The following is a 23,264-nucleotide window of genomic DNA, read 5'->3' on the forward strand; positions in this document are numbered from 1 at the left end:
ATCAGTGAACAACAGCTGAGGCCTAGAACATGCATCCTCGTAAGTACAGTATAAGCATCTGCACTTCAGTAGGAGGAGAGATGGACAACCTCCCTATTCACTCCTTTGAATTCCTAATGGTGTTTATCAGATAGGTAAGTCATCTAATAATCATTCTGAAGAGATTGCAGTGGGAAAATTGGTTGTATAAAGTCTTTTCCATCCTCTCTATTTGTGTCAACAATGGTGAATGCTGCAAAACAACATATTAGTTAGGTGATGGCGACAGCAAAGACAATCACAAGGAGTTGGAGTTGGTAATAAGATTTAATTTTCCAGCAGTCTGCATGAAATATTCCCTGCATGCACTATAAAGTTAATAATAGTTGAATCATATACTTAAGTCCCAATATTTTACATTAGTGATACTAAAATTGAAGGTAAATATCATTAACAAGTATTAACACTTCTTCTGAAGAATTATTCTGGTAGTGTTTAAGAAAAACAGTCACATCTAGAAACCATTCAGTAAGGTGCATTGTAAACATTATGATTATAAATGTCTTAGTACTTCCATTATTACAACAGTTTTCTAAAAATTTTAAAAATCCAGATTCTCAGGAATATAAAAATTATCTTCAGAAACCTGGTTGGGGTCTTTCTCCAATTCCTCCAGCCAGCTGAAATACTGCCAAGCTCACTTCAAGTGCAAGGCTATCTGCACTTTCCTGCAAATTACATTAAAGGGGGTTAGATTAGAAAGACACAGCATCTACAATATGTTACTTGCAACTCTAGGGAAGGGGAGGGTGCTTCCTGACTATTTCACGAACACATTTAAATGAAAACTTCTTTCTTTCATCTTTCAGTAACAAATTCCAGGCCTTAAAAAATGGAAAACAGGTCAAATTCTTCTAAATAAGGTAAGTTTTTAGTCAACCAATTCAGGTTATAAAATTAGTTAGCATTCCAAAACTCCGAATAAATTCAATAAAACCTAGTCTCTTAAAGGCAGGAAGGCTACAACTGGCCCAACAGTAAGTAATTCTCATGGCTTCAGTTGCCCTCTCTTCATCCATAAGGGACATTCATGCACTATACTCTGACATGGTCTAAGCTTCTGCAAAAAAGCTGCCAGGTCTTGTATAAATTAAATGGAAATGTCTCCTCCTTAGTCCCAATCCCTGTCTGTGCACACACTTTTATCAAGAGCTTAAGGTGAGAGACAAGATGGAGTATGTGAAGAGGGCAAATTATAAAAATCCAGACCACAAGTCTTGACCCTATCAGGAAAATAGAGGCATAGAGTAAAACTGTCATCTAAAGGAAATATTTAAAAAACAGAGTCCATAGACAAAAGCAAATGGTACCTGTTGATTTAGAAATGGACTACAAAGCTGGTTGTTTACATAAAGTCACAGCATTATATTTTTAAAGAAAAAAGAGTAATCTACTTCACAGTGCATAAAGTTAACATGTCAAACTAAGTATTTATTAGTTATTCCTGCCACAGTTAGAAATATGATACTTTCAGGAAGTCTAGAATAAATCGAAAAATATTTGGGGAAATAAACTAAGTTGGTCTAATTTTGTTCAACTATATAACTGCTGATGAAAATAATTTTGTAGTCTTAACAGAAACCTGAAAGGCTCTATAAACAAATCTCAAAGACATAAACTCTTAATTAACATACTGAGATTCCAAGCATTATTAAAATAGTTTTCTCTCCTAGGGTTCCTCCTCCATCGCCTATGTTATTAGACTCTTGCTGCATTGCAAATTTTATCCATAGAACTATCCCAGCTTACTTGCGTGTCTGCTTCTGCATACACTCGGACGACATCTTCTGTCCCAGAGGGCCGGACAAAAGCTCGGGAAAGCTTGTACTTCTTCACTAGGTCATTGATTGCCTCCTGTAGTCCTGGGGGTGTAACTGCTTGTCTTTCAGCATCAGTGGTGCTAATCACTCTCCTGTCTGCAACCTAAGCACAAGTATTCGTATTTGTTACTATATTATACTGCCTTTCAGAAGCTTAACCTATTCAAGATAATTCCCACCAAATAATTATGGCTCTTTCATTTTAATAGTAACAGATCTACATTTCAACTTATTTTTCCACAAAGTACAACACAGAAAGTGAAGCACCAGATTAAGTATATGATAGAACTGCATTAAAATTTCTTAAGTTTTTTTCCTCCAAGGTCAGAGTTATTTCAAAATTTGTACTTTTTTTCTTCAGTCTATAAAGAATTACCTTTAGCAAAAAGATATTTCCACAGACCATATTCTACAGTTACCACTAAAATAATGGCCAGTAAATAATGTATGACTTAAAGTTCCATGTCATACCTTGGACCCCAGTGTAGTCACTGATCAAGTGTAACTTTAGGTATTTTTTAAAAATAAGTGGCAACCTATAAGAGGAATGTGATAAGAATCTCCTAAATATGTCAAAACTAATCTGAACAATCATCAGCCATTTCTGTGAACTATGGTTTTTAGTATCTCTAACATTCTGTTGGTGAATGTGTAAACTGGTATAAACCTGTATAGAAATCAATTAGCAATTTATCTGGAATGGCTTTAAAAACTTCTCTCCCTTTGAATCCACAGATTCCACTTTTCAGCATCTAGCCTCAGGAAGTACTCTGTGAACCAAAATGATAAGCTCTCTGGGTTTTGCTTCAAAATAATATGAGGGTGTATGGAGATGTGTAAGGCAATAGCTGAAATCTGTTGAAGGTGGGTGATAGGGATTCATTATTTTGTTCTCTCTACATTTATTTGTTTTAAATTTTCCATAATAAAGTCTTTTTTTAAAAAGTGATACACAGAATCACTCATAATATTATTTATAATAAAGTTGGAAACCAAATACTTCTCAAACAATAGAAGTAAATGAATTTGTTATTCTATAATTTTTAAGGATGTGAGAAAACAGATATTAGGACTTATTTTCTATGTAATGTGTGTATACATATGTACAGAATGAAATATGATACACTTAGGAAGTATTTTGAAATAGGGAGATTTGGGATAAAAGGTTTTAGTTAACATTCAAAAAAAGTTATTTTAAAATACCCCTCACACCTTAACTTTGAGTTGTCTGTTTGGAAGGTCCATATAGAGAGCATCCCACTGTTGGACAGTCAAGCCCTTTAAAGCCAAGATTGCCTCAATCACCAGCATGTCAGAAATAGCATCACCAGCTGCCTGCAAGATGGGTAAACAAATGGAAGAAACTGCTCTTAACATAACCAACTCCTGGATAGGAATGTTCTCCATCTTAGAAAAGCAACCATAGTATCCTGAGATTCCCCATCACTCTTTAACTGTGCCCCCCTCCCCACCCCCCCCACCGCCCAGCCACATGCAGCATTACTAACTGGAGTGTTTTTGTGAATAAACAAACATGAACAAAAATGAGGTAAAGATATCCACAGAAAACAACAGTGAAAGTATACAAATATTGAAACTGCCTCTTCCTCTTAAGAAACTTGCCTTTAGTATCTATAAAATCTATGAGATTAGACTGGGTAACTCTAAGGCTCCAGACTAACATTCTATGACTCAATTTTATCTTTATAACTAGATCCCTTTTGAGATATTACACCATGATGATGGAAGGCATCGTGGTAAAATGGAGAAATATGAGCTTTGGTGTAAGATACACCTGAAGATGAATCCATACTCTGCCATTTAGTATCTTTAAGCCTTTGTTTGAGTTATAAAACGGGAATTATAATAACCCCTCTCTCTGTGTTACTGCAAGAATTACATGATAGTATGTATAAAGTGCCCGATATGTGCAAGACACTCAAATATTAGTTCCTTTGCTTTTCCCCATCCTGACTATTACTCTTCCATAGCCATGTTCTGCAATCCAATCCCAACTATCTGACCCACATATATGTCCTTTGTCAGAGAGACAACCAATTATTTTTACTGAATTTCTTTGAGTTTGGTTTAAAAAATTTTTTAGCAATGTATATACAACGGTACTTCAAAAAGTTCATGGAAAAACAATTAAAAAATCTTTCCATGAACTTTCTGAAGACCTCTCCTGTGAGTGTGTGTGTACTCTGTAGCTCAATCTGTTGATTCTAGGAGGAAACTACTTAGTACACTTGAAAATTTTCATCTTAAAATGTATGGGGAAGAAAGTATATTAAAGATTTTTTATCACTCCATTTCAGTGTAAATCTCAATTGTATATACCACTGTTGCAAGGAAGCCACTAGGCCAGGACTTCACTTTAATTTTTTATATAGCACACTATGTTCTGCCCATCTTCTGAATAACTTAAAGGTAACCGAGAGTCCACCACCCCATCATTTCTGACCTGGTTAAATAAGTCAATAATGTTTTCAAGCATCTTAGCAGCTTTTCTTTTCTTTTCTTCTAATTCCTTTGTAAGTTGTTTTATCTTCATTTCAACAGCTTTACTAAACAGTACCTTCAGTGAAGACATACAAAATCAGTCACAAACACTAAGCCCCAGTCTCAAGTACTATCATTCTAACTAAACCACTTTTCATTCTTAGTGAATCTGAAGAAACTGAGGGGAAAAATAATGGCAGTGTTATAATGTATGAAATTAATATAAGAACCCATAGGACATTACTAGAGAAAAAAAGTATTCATGGATTATAACACTAGTTACCAAAATTTAAACAACTGATTATAAAGAAAACACCACCTTGACAAAAGGTATATATGTATAATGAGTTCATTATGTTTTCCCCTCAGCCAGGTAGCTAAATCAGTTGTGTGCAACAAGATTACTTAAGCCTGTCTGTACTTTTACTTTGGAGGATATCATTCATTCTCGCACAGTTTTATTGTCCTAAAATTTTTAAAGACATGAGCTTCACAAAAGTAGGAGGGCTCATTATATTTATCACAGAGCAATGGCAAATAGTGTCACATATTTAGCACAATACATATATACATCATGTGCCTCAAGATTTCTATGACATTTTGAAATGCCTTATCCATCTTTTTATTGCATTCAAGAGGCCCAATACTGAAGAGGAGTAGCACACGGTGCTCAACTACCTGATGAATACATGTGTGTTGGTAAAATAAGGTGCAGGATGGTCACCTGTTTCTGTAAATAAAGTTTGATTGAAACATAGCCTTACCCATTCATTTACACTATACCAGCAGAATTGAGCAGTTGCAACACAGACTTTATGGCCTACAAAGCCTAAAATATTTGACCTTTAGAAAATCATTTACCAACTCCTGTGATTAGACCACTGAAGTTATATTCTAATTGCATATTGTAGGCCCTTATTTTTCCCCTTCTTATATTTATGGCCTCCAGAAGACAACTTTGAATTAATGAGGAAAATTATTTGCCATAGATTCAAATTTTCTGTTGGCTACCTCAAATCAGTATATGAAATGAGATGAAGTATAAAAACATTTTTTAAATTCAGAACCTATGCGTCTATTAAAAACCAATTATACACTTTAAGATGGTGAATTTTACTTAGATGATATGTGAATTATATCTCAATAAAATTTTTTAAAATATTCTGTCCGCTAAAAAAAACCATAAAAAACTTTATATGCTTATCACTAATTAGTTTAAACTCACTTCCACTTATTTATAACTTAATTCTCAACTTTCCAACACTTATCAATTCACTGCAGCTGCTGAACTTTTCCTTGTCCCACCGATGGCCAGTTGAAGGAAAATGTGTAGACCATCTGCTTATAAGAAAATCAAGAACTGCATATTTTTCTAAAAACTAAATTATTAAAGGAACAAATTATATTTCACATTCAAAGAAGGATCATTACCATCCAAAAGATAACCAGTTTCACAACACATATATAACATATATTCTTATATGTTAACCAAAGAACCTTATTACCACCAATCATTTCAGCAAAGTAGAATATTACCTGTTACTACCCGAATACAGAATTCCCATCATAAAGAAAAGTGCCAGCTAAGGCCAGTTGTAATTGTTTAAAAGAACTTACTGTGCCATGCCCATTTGCTTCAAAATAAACTCCAATGTCAAACTCTTGAGCCTTGTGGTGCAAATGTTTTACACCAGTTTTAGTGCAATAGACAGGTACCTATAACACACACATTTAAAGAAATATAACAGCTATTATCCAGTTGACAAATATTTATCATATACCTACTTTCCCAAGGATAAAACAAGGAACAAAACCTACTGGAGCCTATTCTAATGAGAAAGACAATTAAGCATTAAAACACAAAATGATAAGTGTTACTGTGGAGGAGTTAAGGCATTGTGGAAGCACACAGCCAAGGGAAAGGCAAGGTGTCAGAGGAGACAGTCTCCATATAAGATGATGAAAGATTACAAGTGGGAATGTGACATGATCCAGTTGTTTTAGAAAGCTGAGTTTAGCTACAATGTAGAGAATGGCTTAGAACAGGGATCTACAAGCTTTTTCTATAAAGGGCCAGATAGTAAATAGTTTTAAGCTTTGCAAGCCACATGGTCTCTATCACAATTACTCAGTTCTGCCATTGTAGTGTGAAAGCAGCCACAGACTATTAGTATAAGCATGGCTCTATTCCATTAAAGCTGATTTACAAACAATGGCAAGTTGGATTTGATCCTCAGGCCACTGGTTGCCAACTCCTGGCTTACAAATTTAGGAGGCAGAGGTCAGAAGTTTTCTAGGACTAATTATAGTAACAATGTATGGTGGCTGGATCAGCAACAGTGAGTAGAGAAAATCAAGGATGGATCTGAGAGCGACTTAAGAATGGCTAAGGAAAAACTGATAGTAGCAAAACTGCAAAAGAGAGATCAAGAGTAGCATTTGAATGTAGGAGATCTCAGCAATGTCTAGAGAGTGAGTTGAGAAGATTTTCTGATGTATTAGGTTTCTTAAACAGGATATTTTACCTATAATAAATATTTCAGACAGAAAATAAGAAAATACAACAGTAACCTAAGTACTGAGAATCCCTGTGAAAGGCAAGCAACTGGGCCCAAGATGAAAACCCTGAGTTTACTATAAACGTATATTTAAATCACGTCACAAACTAGCAGCCTCCAGATAGGTTTTGTTTTGCCCACCCACTATTTCTTTTGAAAGGGAGGAAATTCACACGAAAATTCATATATCCAGCTTCTCTTGAAGAATGACTAAAGCTGTCAGCAGCTGGCCTGGGCACACTCTTCCGACTCCTTAGGCAGCTGCTATACTCATCCACTGTACCTGCCCAGATGCTGAAGGAACCTGATATTGCAATTCTTGCTTTACAGAGAATGGAAAGGGAACAAAAACTAGTAAAATGAAGGAATTTGAAAAAGGATACACAAAAGTTGGAAAAACATTAGTTATTGAGAAAAAAAAAAAACCACAAATAGGCTTCCAATTTTTTCCATGAACCTCCCCCCCCCCCAACTCTTAGAGCAGGTAGTGTGGTCATCTGGTGGACGCTGGAGCAATAATTAGAAATGAAATCTCCTACCAGCCCAGAAAAGCTCTCCACAAAAGCAGAGCAAGAACAGTTTTATTGCTGAATAAGCATTAAGCCAGATTGTGATGTGCATCACAGGCAATTCGCTAAGGAGACTGCAATGACAGTAAGAAATCTCACCCTTTAGTACAGTCAAGCAGATACACTGCATTCCCTACACGTTCTCAAGATGAAGGATAACTAGTGACAAAAATTCTCTCTTTAATCATACTTTAGTTAGGCTCATAGGAGCCCAACTTTTAGCAAGAATCCTGCTAAGCTGGTTTAGCCAGTATCCCTCACCCTGACATCTGATAAAAGTCCTCGTCCTCCACCATCTCACAGGTAAGTCATCACCTTTGGTCTGTGTTCATCACGAATCAAGCTGTTCATTTATGATAATATGTGATTATTTTGTGTAAGTATATGTCTTAAATGCACATATATGTGTATATACATACATATATAACTGCAATAAAGAGTTAAAATATTTTTAAAAAAAAGAATCCTGTTAAGTCAGTTTAGCCAGAATATCCCCTTTTACCCCTAATGTTTCCTTTTTGGTGATTTTTCCATCCATTGATCAAAGTCACACCCCACACACCCTGCTGCTTGGCTATAAAATCCCCACTTTTCTACTTTTACTGTATTCAGAGTTGAGCCCAATCTCTCTCCACCAATGCTAAATTCCATCACTTTAGTCCCTACGCCTATCATAACAGTCTTGAATGAAGTCTGCCTTATCATTTTAACAAGTGTCGTGTGAATAATGTTTTCTTTAACACTAGTCCTCAAATTAGAAGCCTTGACAACACCATTTGTCACATATAGTTTATCCTAAATTTACCTGCTGATTGGGATGGCTGTCTATGTTAGGTAATTACCTTTACCTAATGGAATAATAAAACTTCTCATGTATCTATGACAGGTAGATAGTTACAACTTGGAGCCAGACAGCTAGGTTAAACTCTCCTGAGGTGCTATCTTGATGTTTACATTTGAAAGAGGTAACTCCAGGCCCTCAAGAAAAATATTCCTGGGCTACAAAACTGGCTTATTTGGTCTTTTAAAATATTTACATTTATTACAATGGGGCAGAGAAAGGATTTGTAAGTTTTCTAGAGGAAATGCTCAATGAAAAGGAAGGGGGAAAGTCTCTCCCTTTTTGCATCAGGAACAGTTAAAAATTTTTTTCTTATTTTTGATTTCTAATTACTCTTACATGAACAACAGCTCAGCTTCACGCACGACAGCATACTCACTTTTATGACATTTTCCTCACAGAACTATAACAAAATTATGAAGAAACGACCAGAAAATGAAAATGGTTCAAACCTTCATAATTTCTTCAAGATACCGGGTTGAACTTCCATTTGCATATGCAGTTTGTACAACGCCAATATTCAAACTTTCTCCAATCTAGGCAAAAACAATGATATTTAACCTGCCATCAAAAGTACAGAGTTAACAAAAGTAAACATGAAGAGTTCTAAAGGATAAAAAAACTGTCAGCCAGCTCACCTGTGCCTTAGTTTACGGGATAAATGACTGACCGAAAATTTACACGTGGAAAAGAGCGTAAAATAATTTTGAGCACTATTTAAAGCATTTCTACAAGGAATCCTCTTTAAAGAAGCCTGTGATCTCCTGATCTTTCTCCTTCATTTTTTAATACAAAAGTTGTATTCTTAAAATATACCTTTTCCAGATTATAATATTCCCAATTACATCATATATTTAAAGATAGCCTGAAAGAGAGTTCCAAAAAAGCAAAACAAATCTCACATCACTAAGCTTACCATAATCATAGTAAATAAATCTCTCAGATGATGAGATTTTCTGTTAGAAGTAAGGGCTTCAGGGAGTGATGGTGGAACTCACATTAAAGTTTCAGTTATGAAGAAACCAAAACTTTAGAAAGCTTCAAATCATAATACTTAGCCAGAATAAGAAAGAAAAGCATACTTTCAAGTTCCAAAACCAGTAGCACCAATGTTGAAATGACTGGAACTACCACTTTTTGTATTTTCTGGCCACAAATTGTGCCTTTCAGACATTCAAATGACTGTCTGGATATGGAACTATTTCACTAATAAGTCCTGTTTCATAGAATGCCAATCCCCGCCCTCCCCAAACCACCATACCTCCAACAGGAGCTCTTTAAGGAAACTGCTAATTAATGTTGCTATCTTGTCTCCATCTATGAGATGAAAGTGACCATCTGCATCATGATAGTAATAAACAATTCTGTCTGCATCTCCATCAAAGGAACAACATCTTTCATTGGACTTCATTTCCATTCCTAGCACATAGGATAATTTAAAATGCATTTCAGTCTAGGAAACATAAAAAGTTTTAGGTTTTTCTTTTACACTAGTAACCAGGGAAAAACTTTTCACTAAAGCATGGTCACAATTGTCCTTATGTGTTACATGTAGCATGTCCACTATAATTTTTCAAGAGATGTTTAAAATTATCCTTCCAAATAAAAACTGTCTTAATCTTTAAATAGTGTACAGTTTAGTGGTAGTTTTTACAGGTCAAATCCTTTCACAGCAAACTAAAAAAGCAATGTTCAAAATCTTTTTATGATGAAACTTGCTATAATTCTAAAATAAAATTCCATCTGATAAGCCAGTTAGTTTGGCTAGACAGGTTTCCCATACAGTTTTTTGAAAGATACAAGTATTTCTGAATGCAATTTACCGAGTACTGTGATGTCTTTTACATATAAAAAATAATCAGCAATAGAGGCATGGGCTTTGATTTAATGCTAATAGAAGTGATTTTTATTTGTTTACACCACCAATAACAAGAAACACAGGTAATTAAAAGCAAAGAATTATAACCTGTGAGAGAGAACTGGCTCATGAAATATGCATAAAGCTATTGAAACCTGAGCAACTGTCACATCAAATTTATTAGAAAATGTGGCTGTCCCTTAGCCATGACCAGCAGCAGAGTGACAAATCCAACATGAGGCAAATTAGAGGTAAAAGGCATTTGTCATGAATACAATTATAAGGTTGACTATAGGACACAAAGCCAGCTGGCTTCAGGAAAGCATGACCAATGGATTTGTTCATACTGCAGCCCCAGAGCCTAGAATAGTAGAGAGTAAGAGTTCAGTACTTAGTGAATGGATAAATGAGTAACAGAACTGAACCATCAGTAAGCAAATGTCAAAACAAGCAGTTCAATGAAAAGTGGCTCAAACAGGTTGAGTAAATTGAAATTTTACTACAGTGAGGCAGAATAACATGAATTAACAGAGAAACTAGATGAAGTCTGTAGAGTTCTAGAATGCATGCTCTATTTAAAGGGGACGGCAGCTATTCGACTGCAGCAGATTAATGCCATGTGTCAACAGACATTTCTGATTTTGGTAAACAGATGCCAGAGATTCCAATATGTAAGAAAAATCATAGAATTTTTAATCAGTGGCAACTAAAGCAATTAAATATGCAGACATACACACACAGCACACCAAACAAAACACATCTGCAAGCCAAGCTGGCCTCCAGGCTAATAATTTAGAATCGGTAATGCGGATAAATCTACAACACATCTTACTTCAACTAAAATCTGAAGAACAGTCTTCCTCCTAATCTGCCCACTGTGGATAACACTCATTGTGCTAACAATTACATAAGCAGAGTTACATTCCCTTTCCGTTATGTATCTAATTCAGATAAGGTATCTAATACTACTACTTAACTTTAGATCAGTGATTCTCAGAGTGTGGTCCCCAGGCCAGTGTCATCAACAAAGCCTGGGAACTTGAAAAGAAACACAGATTTCTAACCTATCCAAATCCTAAAACTCTGGGGTGGAGCCCAGGAATCTGTGCTAACAAGCCCTCCAGGCAATGCTGATACATGAGTTTGAGGACAATTGCTCTAGAATGCCATTTTCTGATTTTGCTTTCTCCAACAGATTTCCTATAGACTATGAGGAGTGGTATGACTTACAGGTAGAGGGAGAAGATCATGTTTTGAATGGCACTGACGACCGGGGAAGATTCCTAAAGATCCCAAATTGGCAAGACTAGCTGCATGATTCTTAACTCACTTGGCCATCTCAGTCTATAAGTGAGATCAGCTTTAAAGAGCTCTACCAACAAACTTTAACAGTGCTAGTACTACATACCCTGTGGAGGTTTCTGATGACTTTTCACAAAGTCAGCCCCACAGAAATGATTGAGTTTCCCTTTGGTCCCATCATTAAACAGCTGAATTGACAGCCCCTGTGAGAAGTAATGTTCCATTTCTTTGAGCTTCAGGGCCCCTATGCCATTTGCACAGTCAACCTTAAGTGATCTATATTTATCTCCACTGGATGAGGCCTTCAAAGGAAAAAGACATGGAAGAAAAATTTCAAGTTATAAAAGCAAAAGTGAAATATACAGCAAATATGCATATATGTATACATGTAAACAGTTTCTATTACTTCAGTTAGTTAATCAAATTTAGCCCAGGAAACAATCGTACATACATTTCAGATGAAAAATATAAAACACCAAAGTAAAATTTAAAATTACCTTGGACACTGGAACAGTTTCACTGATTGAACAAGTTATGGAAATACAGCTTTATTAGAATTTAGCCTCAGTTATGCAGGGTCCCTTAAAAATATTATCATCTATATCACATGGCAGCCATTCAAATGTGGGAATGAGTATATAGACAAAGGAGTAGTAATATCTTCTGTCATTCTCTTCATAGCCTATGACATCACCAAGGATATTTGGTTTTTTTCCTAATTGTTGGTGTCCCCTCCCACCCATCCTCACCCCAAAATATAAGTTCTATAAGAGCAAGGGCTTTGTTTGAATTAACTGTGCCTGTCAATGACATACACTCAATATTTGTTGGTCATATGAATTATACCCCTCAGATCTCTCCAGGTTTAACAAGCCAATATACCTAGAAAAAAATCTTTCTCAGCAGATGCCTTAAATACTAAGCCAATAGCACCTACATTAACTCTTAAGATCAAATTCATCTGAACAAATACTTATGATAACAATAAGACCTCTACCATGTTTTCCCCCCAATGATCTCAGTATGTACTATACGCCTTGGCAAGTAAATGCCAACATACAGTTAGCTGGAAACAGAGACCAGAACTTTGTGGAGCTTTAGAGAGAAAAAAAAGATGTACTGCAGTTTTGGAAAATGAAGGAGGAAGAGTGACAAACTATTTAGATAAATTGTTCAATTGGTCATGTTACTTTATTCATTTGTTTAAACCGTAACCATGTTCAAGTGATTTTTCACCTGTTTGGTAAGTTCCACAAAAGCTCTAGAGAGTTTCTGGTAGTAACCTTCTATGGTTGCCTTGCCATACTGGCCACTGGTATTTCGACAATACACCATGTAGTGCAGCTGTGGTGTTGTTAACAAGCCATAATCTGTCATAGAAATACAAAAAGCAATTTGACACATTTCTTAATAAAGGAAAATACAAGTTTAAATGCATGCATAATGTAGGAATTTCAGGGTAAAAAATCCTCTTTTAAAAAAAAGACACATGAGAAAACACAGAAACACTAACTTTCAAATTATCCAGATGCACAAATATTCATTAAAATCATTGCAACTACATGTCACACACTCAATTCTACAAGAAATACTACTTTTAGTAGCAAAAACAATCATGTAGTATAGACAGGTAACAATGTAAATATAAAACAATACAGAAAAATAATAATTGAATTGTTTCCAGTAACACTGCAAAACAAACTACATAATTCAGATGAACCATCCTCCTGAAAACAACCAAAAATGCTTGATAAAAGAGAAAAATCTCTTTAAAAAGAACTGCAGTGCTGACAAGTTACAGAGAAATTATCAGGCCAAAATTTATGTGAAGGCAGGAACTCCAAAATCTGAGCTAAGGGAAGCCAATTTTGCTGTGAGGGTATTCCTCTAAACAAGAAATTGAGCTATGGTTTTCAAGTGCAGAAAAGTGCATGCTGTTCTAAGATGGGGAAGCCAGTAGAAGACCAGGCCATCATGAAGGTGAAACCACAAAGGACTATCCCTTCAGTGCAAGTGTGGGTCAGAAATGAACCATCCCAAAAGTCACGACCCTGAGGACAGCTGTCTTGGAACTGAGCAGAGCAGACCAGGGGGAAACCCATTCCTGAAGAGCTGTCACCCCAAGCACAGGCCCTTGCATGATTTTCCAGCCCAAATGTACACAACTACAGGAGACCAAAAAGAACCTTGTCATTAATTAAAGTGGACCCAGCCAGGTAGGGCCCCAGGTCCTCAACAAAAGCAAACACTAAACTTTGGCAGAGAATATACCTTCATCATAATCCTCAAAAATGTCCCACAATAATTCCCCCCCCCAAAAAAGTCTTACAGTCAAACAGCTAAACTCACAAGAAAAGCACCACGAGCAAAAAACAAAGAAATGCATAGCAGAGATGGACCAGCATCCAATAAGTAAATATTCGGTGACTCGATCTGTCTACTGACATGAAACTCAAACACAAGAGTTTAGACTGCAAGCAAAAAGGAGTCATTTTAAATTCTTGGCCCCTACAGTTATTCAACAGAAATGGTATTTTATGATGGTAATCTTGGCTTTGGTATAAAGACTGGATGGGAGGAGGTGGGGGAGCTCAAACAAAGTGGATAACAGCTTAGAATGGTTTAATGGAAGTGTTTAACGACAGGAAATCATTATTCCATTATCCAAAAGACATGCTAAAGGAGGAAACGAAGGATTCTGTGACCAATATTAAAATTACTAAATAAACATTTGCTAAATGTTCTATATACTTAGTAAAAACCATCGTCATCTATTAAAGTGATCAACCAAGAAACCTGGAAGGTGTTTTTCACAGCTCTGATCTCACCACATATCACAAAATCCTTGGAATTCAATACTAATCTCAAAATTTTCCATTTCTCTCCGTATCATTACTCTTGCATGAACTATCACCCATACAAAAATGGTCTGGCTGGTCTCTTTTCCTTTCTTACAACCTTCCTTTCCCTTCTATACACAACAACCAAAATGACTGGCTTCAAATGAAAATGTGATCACATAATTCTCTTGCATAAAATCCTTCAATGGAGTTCCACAGCACTTGGAATAGACCCCAAATCCTTGCCATGACCTACAGGGCTTGGAATGATGTGGGCCCTACTTACCTCCCTAACCCTATCTTCCACTAGCTTCCCCATCCTCCCTGCTGCAGTCACTTAACCTCTTCTGTTTCCTGAAATACAATAACCTGAAGAGAGAAACAAGTGAAAAGTTAAAAAAAGTACTCTCAAATCTTTCTAGACTGAAACACTAGAGGAGTGATGGTTCTAGAGACAGAATGAGAATGCTGAAAAGGTCAACCATCCTGGGATGGTAGAAAGAACACAATTTTGGGCAGGGTGAATCCAAGTTAAGGCAAGCCACCTAAGCGAAGACATCCTTCAAACCATTGCTTTACAAACTGCAGGCCACAGCCTGTCAGTGGGTCATGGACTTGACTTAGGTAGACAAAAACGGCACTTCCGCATTTTAAACCGATAAATACATGTCATATAGCATGGGTGAGTACTGTTTATTGAAACTATCATTTTAGGTATACACACAAGCACACATACACGTCATGATACAAAAATGGGTTTCTTACTATGGGTTGAGATACACAGTAAAATAGACTATGGGAGGGTTTTCTATAGCAGGTAGTCAAAAATGTTTCATGAATTAACAAATGAATGAGTAAAAGGTAACTGGAGCTACAGCAGGAAAGATGATCATTCAGAAATCATGCAGAATGAAAGAGAGAACTGAGGAATGCCCATATCAAATGAGACAGAAGAGAAGCCAGTAATAAGGAATAGTGGCCAAGCAAGTAGAAGTTTAAAGAGTGAGTTTTAACAGTGAGGAAATCTACAGAGATGGCAACTGAAATAAAAACTTTCAAACATAAATTCTTGAAGTTATTTTTAGGTCAGAGATCCCACTGAGTATCTGACAAAAGCTATGTATCCCCTGCCTAGAAGAGTGCTGCTTGGGCAGGTAACACTCTGCACACTGTATCAAGAGGTCCAGAGGGTCCCTGAAGCTTCCGCAAACGCTCCACAGAGGTCTCTGGGCCCTAGGGACCCCTTTATAAGAGCCACAAGATTTGGCAATTAGAATTCAGATGAGTGGCAGAGGGAGGCACATTTTACTGGAGAGGCATGGATAGAGACTCACCTGCAGGAGGCTAAGGAATGACTAGAAAATGAGCAAACAGAGGAGGTGAGCAGAGCCAGCTCTTAGAAGAGGCCAGATTAACTGTGAAGGAGACACAGGAGGAGGCAGAGGTTTCAAAGGTAAAGAGAAAAAAATGTTTTTAAAGAGAAAAATCTGATACCAGAAAATATTCACTTCAGGGCACAATGGAGTCACTGCATTTACAACGGGCACAGCCTCTGTGTGGAGAGGATAATAGCCTCAGTTTTGTTGCATTTAATTCTCTCTCATTTGATATAATAGGAAGAACCACCTGTCAAAACTTAAAACGATTATTCCATGTTGGCCAAAGATAATTTCCATCACTATTTGACTGGTAACAGCTGATTCCATAGCTGATCAGCTATTAGGGAATAAAAGCTCCCCAAAATAAACATCTTCACGTAACTTTAAAGGTTTTTATTTATGAAATTCAGCCTTACTAAAGTAGAAGTTGTATTAGATCAGCATTTCCTCCTTATAATCTCCTATAGTACTCCAATAGGTAAAACAAAATATACCTGCCTGGAAACAATCTAGATTATTTTAGCAGTTAGTATTTTATGTCTAGGAGTTCATTTTTTAAATATTTTCATTGGTGTTTTCAAATATTTCTAAATAAATGTAAATTATTTTTGTAATTTAAAAAAAGTTTTTAAAAGATTCATGTAATTTACAATTCAGGATAACTACATACCATGGAATTGAGCTCCTAAAACAGTCACGCCATCTATTACAGATTGTGAAAGTTTCTCACTGCTGGGCCTAGGAAAGAAAAGGAAGAAGATAATATATCCCATCCTGAAATTAACAGAATTGCTGGTTCTGCAAGCAAATGCAGAAATTATAGGCTACAAATTTCAAAATAATAAGAAGCTAATTTTATCTGAACTGAAAGTTAATAACTCTAAAAAGAAGATACTGGTAAACTATAAGCATTTCAAGTAGCCTTTCACAATCTGTCTTGGAAAAATTTCAGCTTTCAAGTAAATTTAGAAAATCCATATAAACGGTACTCTACATCACACCCAAATATCTTCTCATGTTTGACTATAGCAACATATAGGTTGTCCAAGAACAGTAAAAACAAATACTGAATGCACGCTGTATATAATAGAGTACTGGCTATTAAACCACCAAGGATATAGAACCTATTTTCCATTTTATAAAGTCAGAACAAATTATCTATTTGAAAATAAAGCAGATCATTATAAAACTGCCTTGTAGAAAAAGATGTTCTATCATTTAGTTAACAGGTTCCCGTTCCTTTGGGTATATACCCACCAGAAGTGGGATTGCTGGATCATATGGAAGATCGGTCTGTACTTGTTTGAGAAACCTCCATACTGTTTTCCATAGTGGTTGTACTAATTTACAGTCCCACCAACAGTGTAGGAACGCTCCATTCTCTCCATACCCTTGCCAGCACGTTATCTCTGTCGTTTTGATTACAGCCAGTCTGACTGGGGTAAGGTGATATCTCGATGTGGTTTTAATTTGCATTTTCCTGATGACTAGTGATGTTCAGCATTTTTTCATGTACCTGTTGGTCATCTGTACATCTTCCTTTGAAAAATGCCTATTCAGCTCCTTTGCCCATTTTTTAATTGGGTTATTTTTTTACTGTGTAATCGCTTGAGTTCCTTGTATATTATGGATATTAATCCCTGTCGGATGCATAGTTAGCAAAAACTTTCTCCCACTCTGTAGGTTTTTGTTTCACTCTGCTCTTTACTTTGCTGTGCAGGTTAGGTTGATATAGTCCCATTTGTTTATTTTTAATTTTGTTGCCTGTGCTTCAACTTCTGGGTATATACCCAAAGAAATGGAAATCATCATGTCGAAGGGATACCTGCACTCCCATGTTCACTGCAGCTCTGTTTACAATACCCAAGATATGGAACCAACCTAAATGTCCATCAATGGACGAATGGATAAGGAAAATGTGGTATACATACACCATGGAATACTACTCTGCCATAAAAAAGAACGAAATTCTCCTATTTGCAACTACATGGATGAGCTTGGAGAAACTTATGTTGAGTGAAATAAGCAAAGCACAGAGGGATAAATACCACATGTTCTCACTCATAAGTGGGAGCTAAGAGAGAAAGTAGGAAGGAAAGAAAGACCACAGTGGTGTGTTGGACTTGCAGAGAGAGCAAGCATACCTAGGGATACAAAATGGAGTGGAAGAAAGGGGGATGGGGAGGGAGGTCAGGGATAATTGGGTGGGCGACACAGGATATAATCACAATTTGTAGTAATGAGCATGCTGCCAGTATGGATCTGGCCATCACATCTTGGGCACAAGTGGTGACAATCAGCTTTGTATCTCATGAATATTCATAACCAATAAAAAAAAGTACTAAGAAAATAAATAAGTAAAATAAAATATAAGCAGAAATCAAAGTTAGTTTTTGAAATGTATTTCTTGAATAAGAAAGATGATGTGTAATCAGGACATGTCTAATAATTCTGTTAAATTATATGAAGAAAATTACAAGGATAAGAAAATGTAATTAAATCACTAAAAATAAAAAAGAAATAAATTTTAAAAAATAAGTTAGTTAATAGATAAGAGCCAAATATACGTAGGATGGCTTTACTATAGGATAATAATTTACATTAAAACATAACCTACTTGGCAATTTCTGCTACCTATAAAATCTACATCCAGTGGAATTTGGAAAACCCTCTGGTAACACAATAAAGGGTAAAAAAAACAGTCCAAGCCACTAGGAGATTGAGTAGAAATTTCCTTTTGAAAGAATCTCTGGATAAAACCAAATCTTATCAAAAGAAAATGCTACTGTTTCAAAGCGCACTTTTAATCTAACATTTTACAAAAAGATATCTTTTTGTAAAGGAAGGCAAAAGCTGCCAAATATGACAAATATGTAGAAAATAACACAGATTGTTTCCCAGTGAACTCCAGCATGAGAAAATGATATAAATATTTGAACTGACAGTAACACAGATTATAAATTAAATCATTAAAAATGAGTTAAAATCATGTGTTCTAATTCTGCAGGGAAAAAAATAAACGTACAAAAGGAGGGCGGGAGACATCAAATGCTTCTCTCGTGCCAGAAAATAAGTATTTTGCATACATTATTTCATTTAATCCTCACAAAAACCTTGTGAAAGGCCTTATCATGAACATTTTATAGATGAAGAAATGGAAGCTCCAAAGGTTGAGGAACCAGCTCAAATCGTGTAAGTGTGAGAGCTGGGGTTCAAACCAGAGTCAGACTCCAAAACCAAAGCTGCAGTAATGACTTAGCTTGTATATCCTACTACAAAGGCCAGTAGGGCGAGGCGCCATTCAGGGCAATTTCAGTTTATTTTTTCCATTTGTCTCGGGTATCAACACTGACGCAATCAGCTCCTAAAGCTGCTTTCACCAGGAACTCTTATCGTCACCTGGTATCTCTACCAATAACTATGAAGGCATCTTGTTGCAGATTCACGGCTTCCTTCCCGCTGATGTCAATAAGCACTCTCTGCATATCTTGTTCCTCAGCATTTGCCAGATCAGTAGCATGTTCCTCCCAGGATGGTGCCAACATCTCACCCAAAGGATCAACCAATTTTACACCATTGTCTTCCTAAAAAGAAAAACAATAAGCAATCTGAATATTCATGAAGATAAGTTGTTCCCCTAACAAAAGACAGTGTGATGGCTGAGTAGTTTCAATAGTTACTACCCAATATTAATGTCATGCACTGGACTAGGTGTTTTATATACATTACCTTATTAAATATTCATGACACACATATCAATTTAACTAATAATCCTATTATTACTCCAATCTTTACATTGAGAAAACTGAGATTCAGAGAGACTGGGTAATTTGCTTATGATCACACAGCTAACAAGTATCAATGCTGATTTTAAAACATCAAGTTTATCCAATTCTTAAATCTGAGAATCACTATGCTACACTAGTTTTTTTTAAAAGGCTATTATCTGTGCATTCATTATCAAATAACTGACTAGGGCATAACTAGAGTAAAGTGAGGGCACCTAAAGATCCTTCTTGCTATGACTCTGGACTCAGAAGCTGATAACTGACTCCCAACCCTGCTCTGCTCAAATTCCTGGAAAGAAATAAGGTGTAGTTAAGAGTGAATGGCAATTGAAAGAAACGGCTCAGAATTGTTTTGAAAATTGCTTCTGGAACTAGCAATAAATGTGGAGCTCTTCCTATAACTCATCAATCAATTTCGGGAATTTATACATTTACACATTCACACATTTAGAGAGATCACAGATTTAGAAGCTGAATAGGCAATGTCCCCATTTGGGTGGGAAGAGAAGATTTCAATCCCTCACTGACCTACAGAGCTTTAACTTGCTGATGACTTAGCTACAAGTCTCATAATCTCATGATCTAGCAATCAAATAGAAGCATATTATTCAAACCATGTATTACTGGGCTATAAACAATACAGAATAAAATAGTTCTACTTCTCGGAAAAAAAAGATTAGCCAAGATATAGAAACAACTTAAGTTACACGGATAAATGAACGGACAAAGACTATGTGATATATATGTATATACACAATAGACTATTATTCAGCCTTAAAAAGAAGGAAGTCCTGCTATTTACAACATGGATGAAACTGGAGGACATTAAGCTGAGTGAAATAAGCCTGACACACTGGACAAATGCTCATGATCTCATTTATATGGGAAATTTTAAAGGGTAGAACTCATAGAAACAGCTTGATTGTGGTAATCATTTCACAATATATACATATATCAAAACATAACATTGAACAACTGGAATATATATAATTTTTACTTGTCACTTGTACCTCAATAAAGCTGAAAAAATAAAAATAAAAATAACTGTGTCAAAAGATTTTGATTAAAATCTTAATTGCATGAAGACTAAGAACCATTGGGCCTTATGAGTATTCTGCCCAAAGCTCACATTTGGATCCCTGGACCCACCTGTTTGGCTATTCATTCAGAACAAGAAACTATTACCTAGCTATAGAAAACCTGTCTGGAAATTTTCAAAATATGTCTTTTCAAATGTTTGCCCTTCTCTCACCCATCCCTACTAATAAATTAATAAATAGAGGCCTGATAACTGTCTCAATTCAACTACTTGGAAGGACATTCTGTTATTTCTGTAATATTGGCACTCCCCCCAAAATGAGTCTCATTTCATTCTCTACACACCCTCTTGCGAGTCATGACTTGAACGACCACTCTCTTAAAAAAGAGTTGCTTCAAATCCTAAGGAACATATAAATGAGAAGGCACATTCCTAGAATCAAAGTTTGTATTTTGGGTCAAACTGCTCAGACACTAGGGTTTAATCTTGTAAATAATGGTTTGCTTTATCAGAGAACTAAGGGCTTTACCTCAGGATTGTGTGATGCTGTTACCATGACTCCTATGGTGGACTTTGTCTGTTTTGACCTCAGGACAGCTAATAATCCCATGCGAAACATGACGTGATCAAGATGTTCTGCCTTCGTTCGAAATCCAGCAGTCCCATATTGAAGAATGAGTCCATTGGGCTTGGCATGTAATGCTGAGTGTTTTGTAAGAACACCTAAATCCATGTCTACAAAATTAAGAAATATTTTTCAGGCATAAGAAATCTTTCAAGGATCATTTGCTTCAAAAACTGCCAACCCAACCTAATAGGTCTGCTTCATTCTGAACCACCCCAAGAACCACATGTTTGAGAGAGCAAAGAACAGTTGAGTAAGTCCTGAGGGTTAGAATTACCTAGAAAATCCCGCTCAATTCGTATTGTTCACCCCAGAGCAGATTCAGGGAAGAAATCAGTCTGTCCACCAACTCATCTCCCATTTTGGCGCCAGGAGTGAGCCTGCATCTAGGGTGAAATTACAATGGTCCACTAGCAATTAAAATGGAGATTTTACACCTAAGTTCGGAGAACCTTAACAAGATCAAAGGTTACCTCATTTTTATAAAAAGGAAAACATATCTAAGTTAATGAGGGTAGCTGGTAGACCAAGACCTAAGGTCAGATTCTCCAGCGGACTGCATGACTACATACCTCAAAATATCAGGAAATCTGTGTGGTTCTTTTGCTATTCCTCCCAGGCTAGAAACATTTTCCGAAAGGAAAAACAAAGGGTAATAGTCCTCCAAGACTGACCAGATCTCCAAATACACCTTGCCAAAAAACCAAATGGATTTTTCCATTTTCATAAGGAGAATCAGGACACCCTTATAAGACCTGAAACTGGGCCGGCCCGTGGCTCACTCGGGAGAGTGCGGTGTTGAGAATACCAAGGCCCCGGGTTCAGATTCCATATAGGGATGGCCGGTTAGCTCGCTGGCTGAGCGTGGTGCTAACAACACCAATTCAAGGGTTAAGATCCCCTTACCGGTCATCTTTTTAAAAAATAAAAAAAAAAAATAAAATAAGACCTGAAACTGGCAACATCTTCTTCTTAAGTAATGCCACCTTTTTACCTTTTATTTTAAAAGTCAAACATTAGCCCTTAGCACACTAACACTCCCTTTTAGAGGATACTCCAATTAGGTGGAACTCGAAGTTTAGACCTCAGTTCAGCAGTGCATACCCTCAAGTGGCCCATATACTGCGCACTTCCTGGTTCCCAGTTAACCCAGAAATGAGGAGCAGTCCCACAGCTACTGGCCTCACGATCTTGTTCTCTTTACTGTCTTTCATTACTTCAATGAACAAAAATTAATGGAAATGGTAAAAAAAAATGTTTGCTTTTGTTCACCTGGGAAAAGCTGGCATTCGGCAAGCTAATTTAGTTCCTACCAAAGTGATCAAATCTCTTTCACAAGGATGAGTACATTTTTGTAAAAACGGACCAATCCGTAATGCATCCTGATTATTCATTACGGCGTAAACCACTCTTGTTAAATGCAGAAAATCTCAAAAAAAAAAAAAAAAAAAAAAAAAGGTGGGGGGAGTCATGATAATGCTTCCACTTTTTACCACGTTTTAAGTACTCAAACTACGGTCAATGAGTATGCGAATGCTCTTATTAAAACTGTGCTTTCAGGGCTGGCCGGTTGGCTCACTTTATTACAGCGTGGTGTGATACCCATGTACCCGCCAGCAGACAAATAAATAGAATAAAGTATGTTTCCCAAATCCAAACTGTCCACTAGAAAAAAGACAAGAGATTCCCCTTCTCTCCATTCAAATTTCGTTAGTTCCTCTCTCCTTCCAGCCTCCGAATCACCACACGACTCCCAGCACTCAACCGTGAGGCCCCCACCCAGGCCGGTGGGCGAGAGCCCCCAGCACTAGACCCTCGGTCCGGTCCGGCCCGACCAGCCCGCCCCCGCGGCGCAGTGGCGGGTAGGTGTGTCCCGCGCGCGCTCCGTCCGTCAGACGGCCGGGTCAAGCCAAGGACGCGGCCCTCCCGGCTTCCACCGCACCCCTACCGACCGGAACGCGCCCTTCTCACCTCCCAGCCTCGGGCCCCGCTTACCTCTGCCACAAGACCCCTCGCCCCTCGACTGGACAGAACGGTTCCCTCGCGGAGACGCCTGCAGCCAAACTGGAGCGCTCGGAACCCGCAGACGTGGCCTTGCGCTGCT

The 23,264-nt window shown here is 37.0% G+C and overlaps 1 protein-coding gene across 1 annotated transcript; it reads right to left on the reverse strand.

Annotated features, from left to right (window-relative positions):
- Positions 1 to 287: 287 nt before the first annotated feature.
- Positions 288 to 23,264, reverse strand: PGM3 (phosphoglucomutase 3). The gene is made up of 13 exons (XM_063097065.1): positions 23,156 to 23,264; positions 21,065 to 21,270; positions 19,108 to 19,292; positions 16,379 to 16,446; positions 12,726 to 12,859; positions 11,596 to 11,791; positions 9,591 to 9,748; positions 8,782 to 8,865; positions 5,979 to 6,077; positions 4,324 to 4,437; positions 3,072 to 3,194; positions 1,789 to 1,962; positions 288 to 707 (listed from the first exon to the last, which is right to left on the reverse strand). The coding sequence occupies exons 2-13, from the start codon at positions 21,266 to 21,268 to the stop codon at positions 618 to 620; spliced, it is 1,629 nt and encodes a 542-aa protein (XP_062953135.1). The 5' UTR covers positions 21,269 to 21,270; positions 23,156 to 23,264; the 3' UTR covers positions 288 to 617.

Source organism: Cynocephalus volans, chromosome 5 (assembly GCF_027409185.1).
Source record: "Cynocephalus volans isolate mCynVol1 chromosome 5, mCynVol1.pri, whole genome shotgun sequence".
Taxonomy (NCBI): domain Eukaryota; kingdom Metazoa; phylum Chordata; class Mammalia; order Dermoptera; family Cynocephalidae; genus Cynocephalus; species Cynocephalus volans.

Coding starts and splice junctions, on each gene's coding strand:
- PGM3 (XM_063097065.1), bottom strand. CDS start 21,268: ATGGATTTAGGTGTTCTTACAAAACACTCAGCATTACATGCCAAGCCC. Junction 12,860..16,378: donor TTTAGGAGCTCAATTCCATG/GTATGTAGTTAT, acceptor TTTCTATGACAG/ATTATGGCTTGTTAACAACA. Junction 6,078..8,781: donor ATCTTGAAGAAATTATGAAG/GTTTGAACCATT, acceptor TGTGTGTTATAG/GTACCTGTCTATTGCACTAA.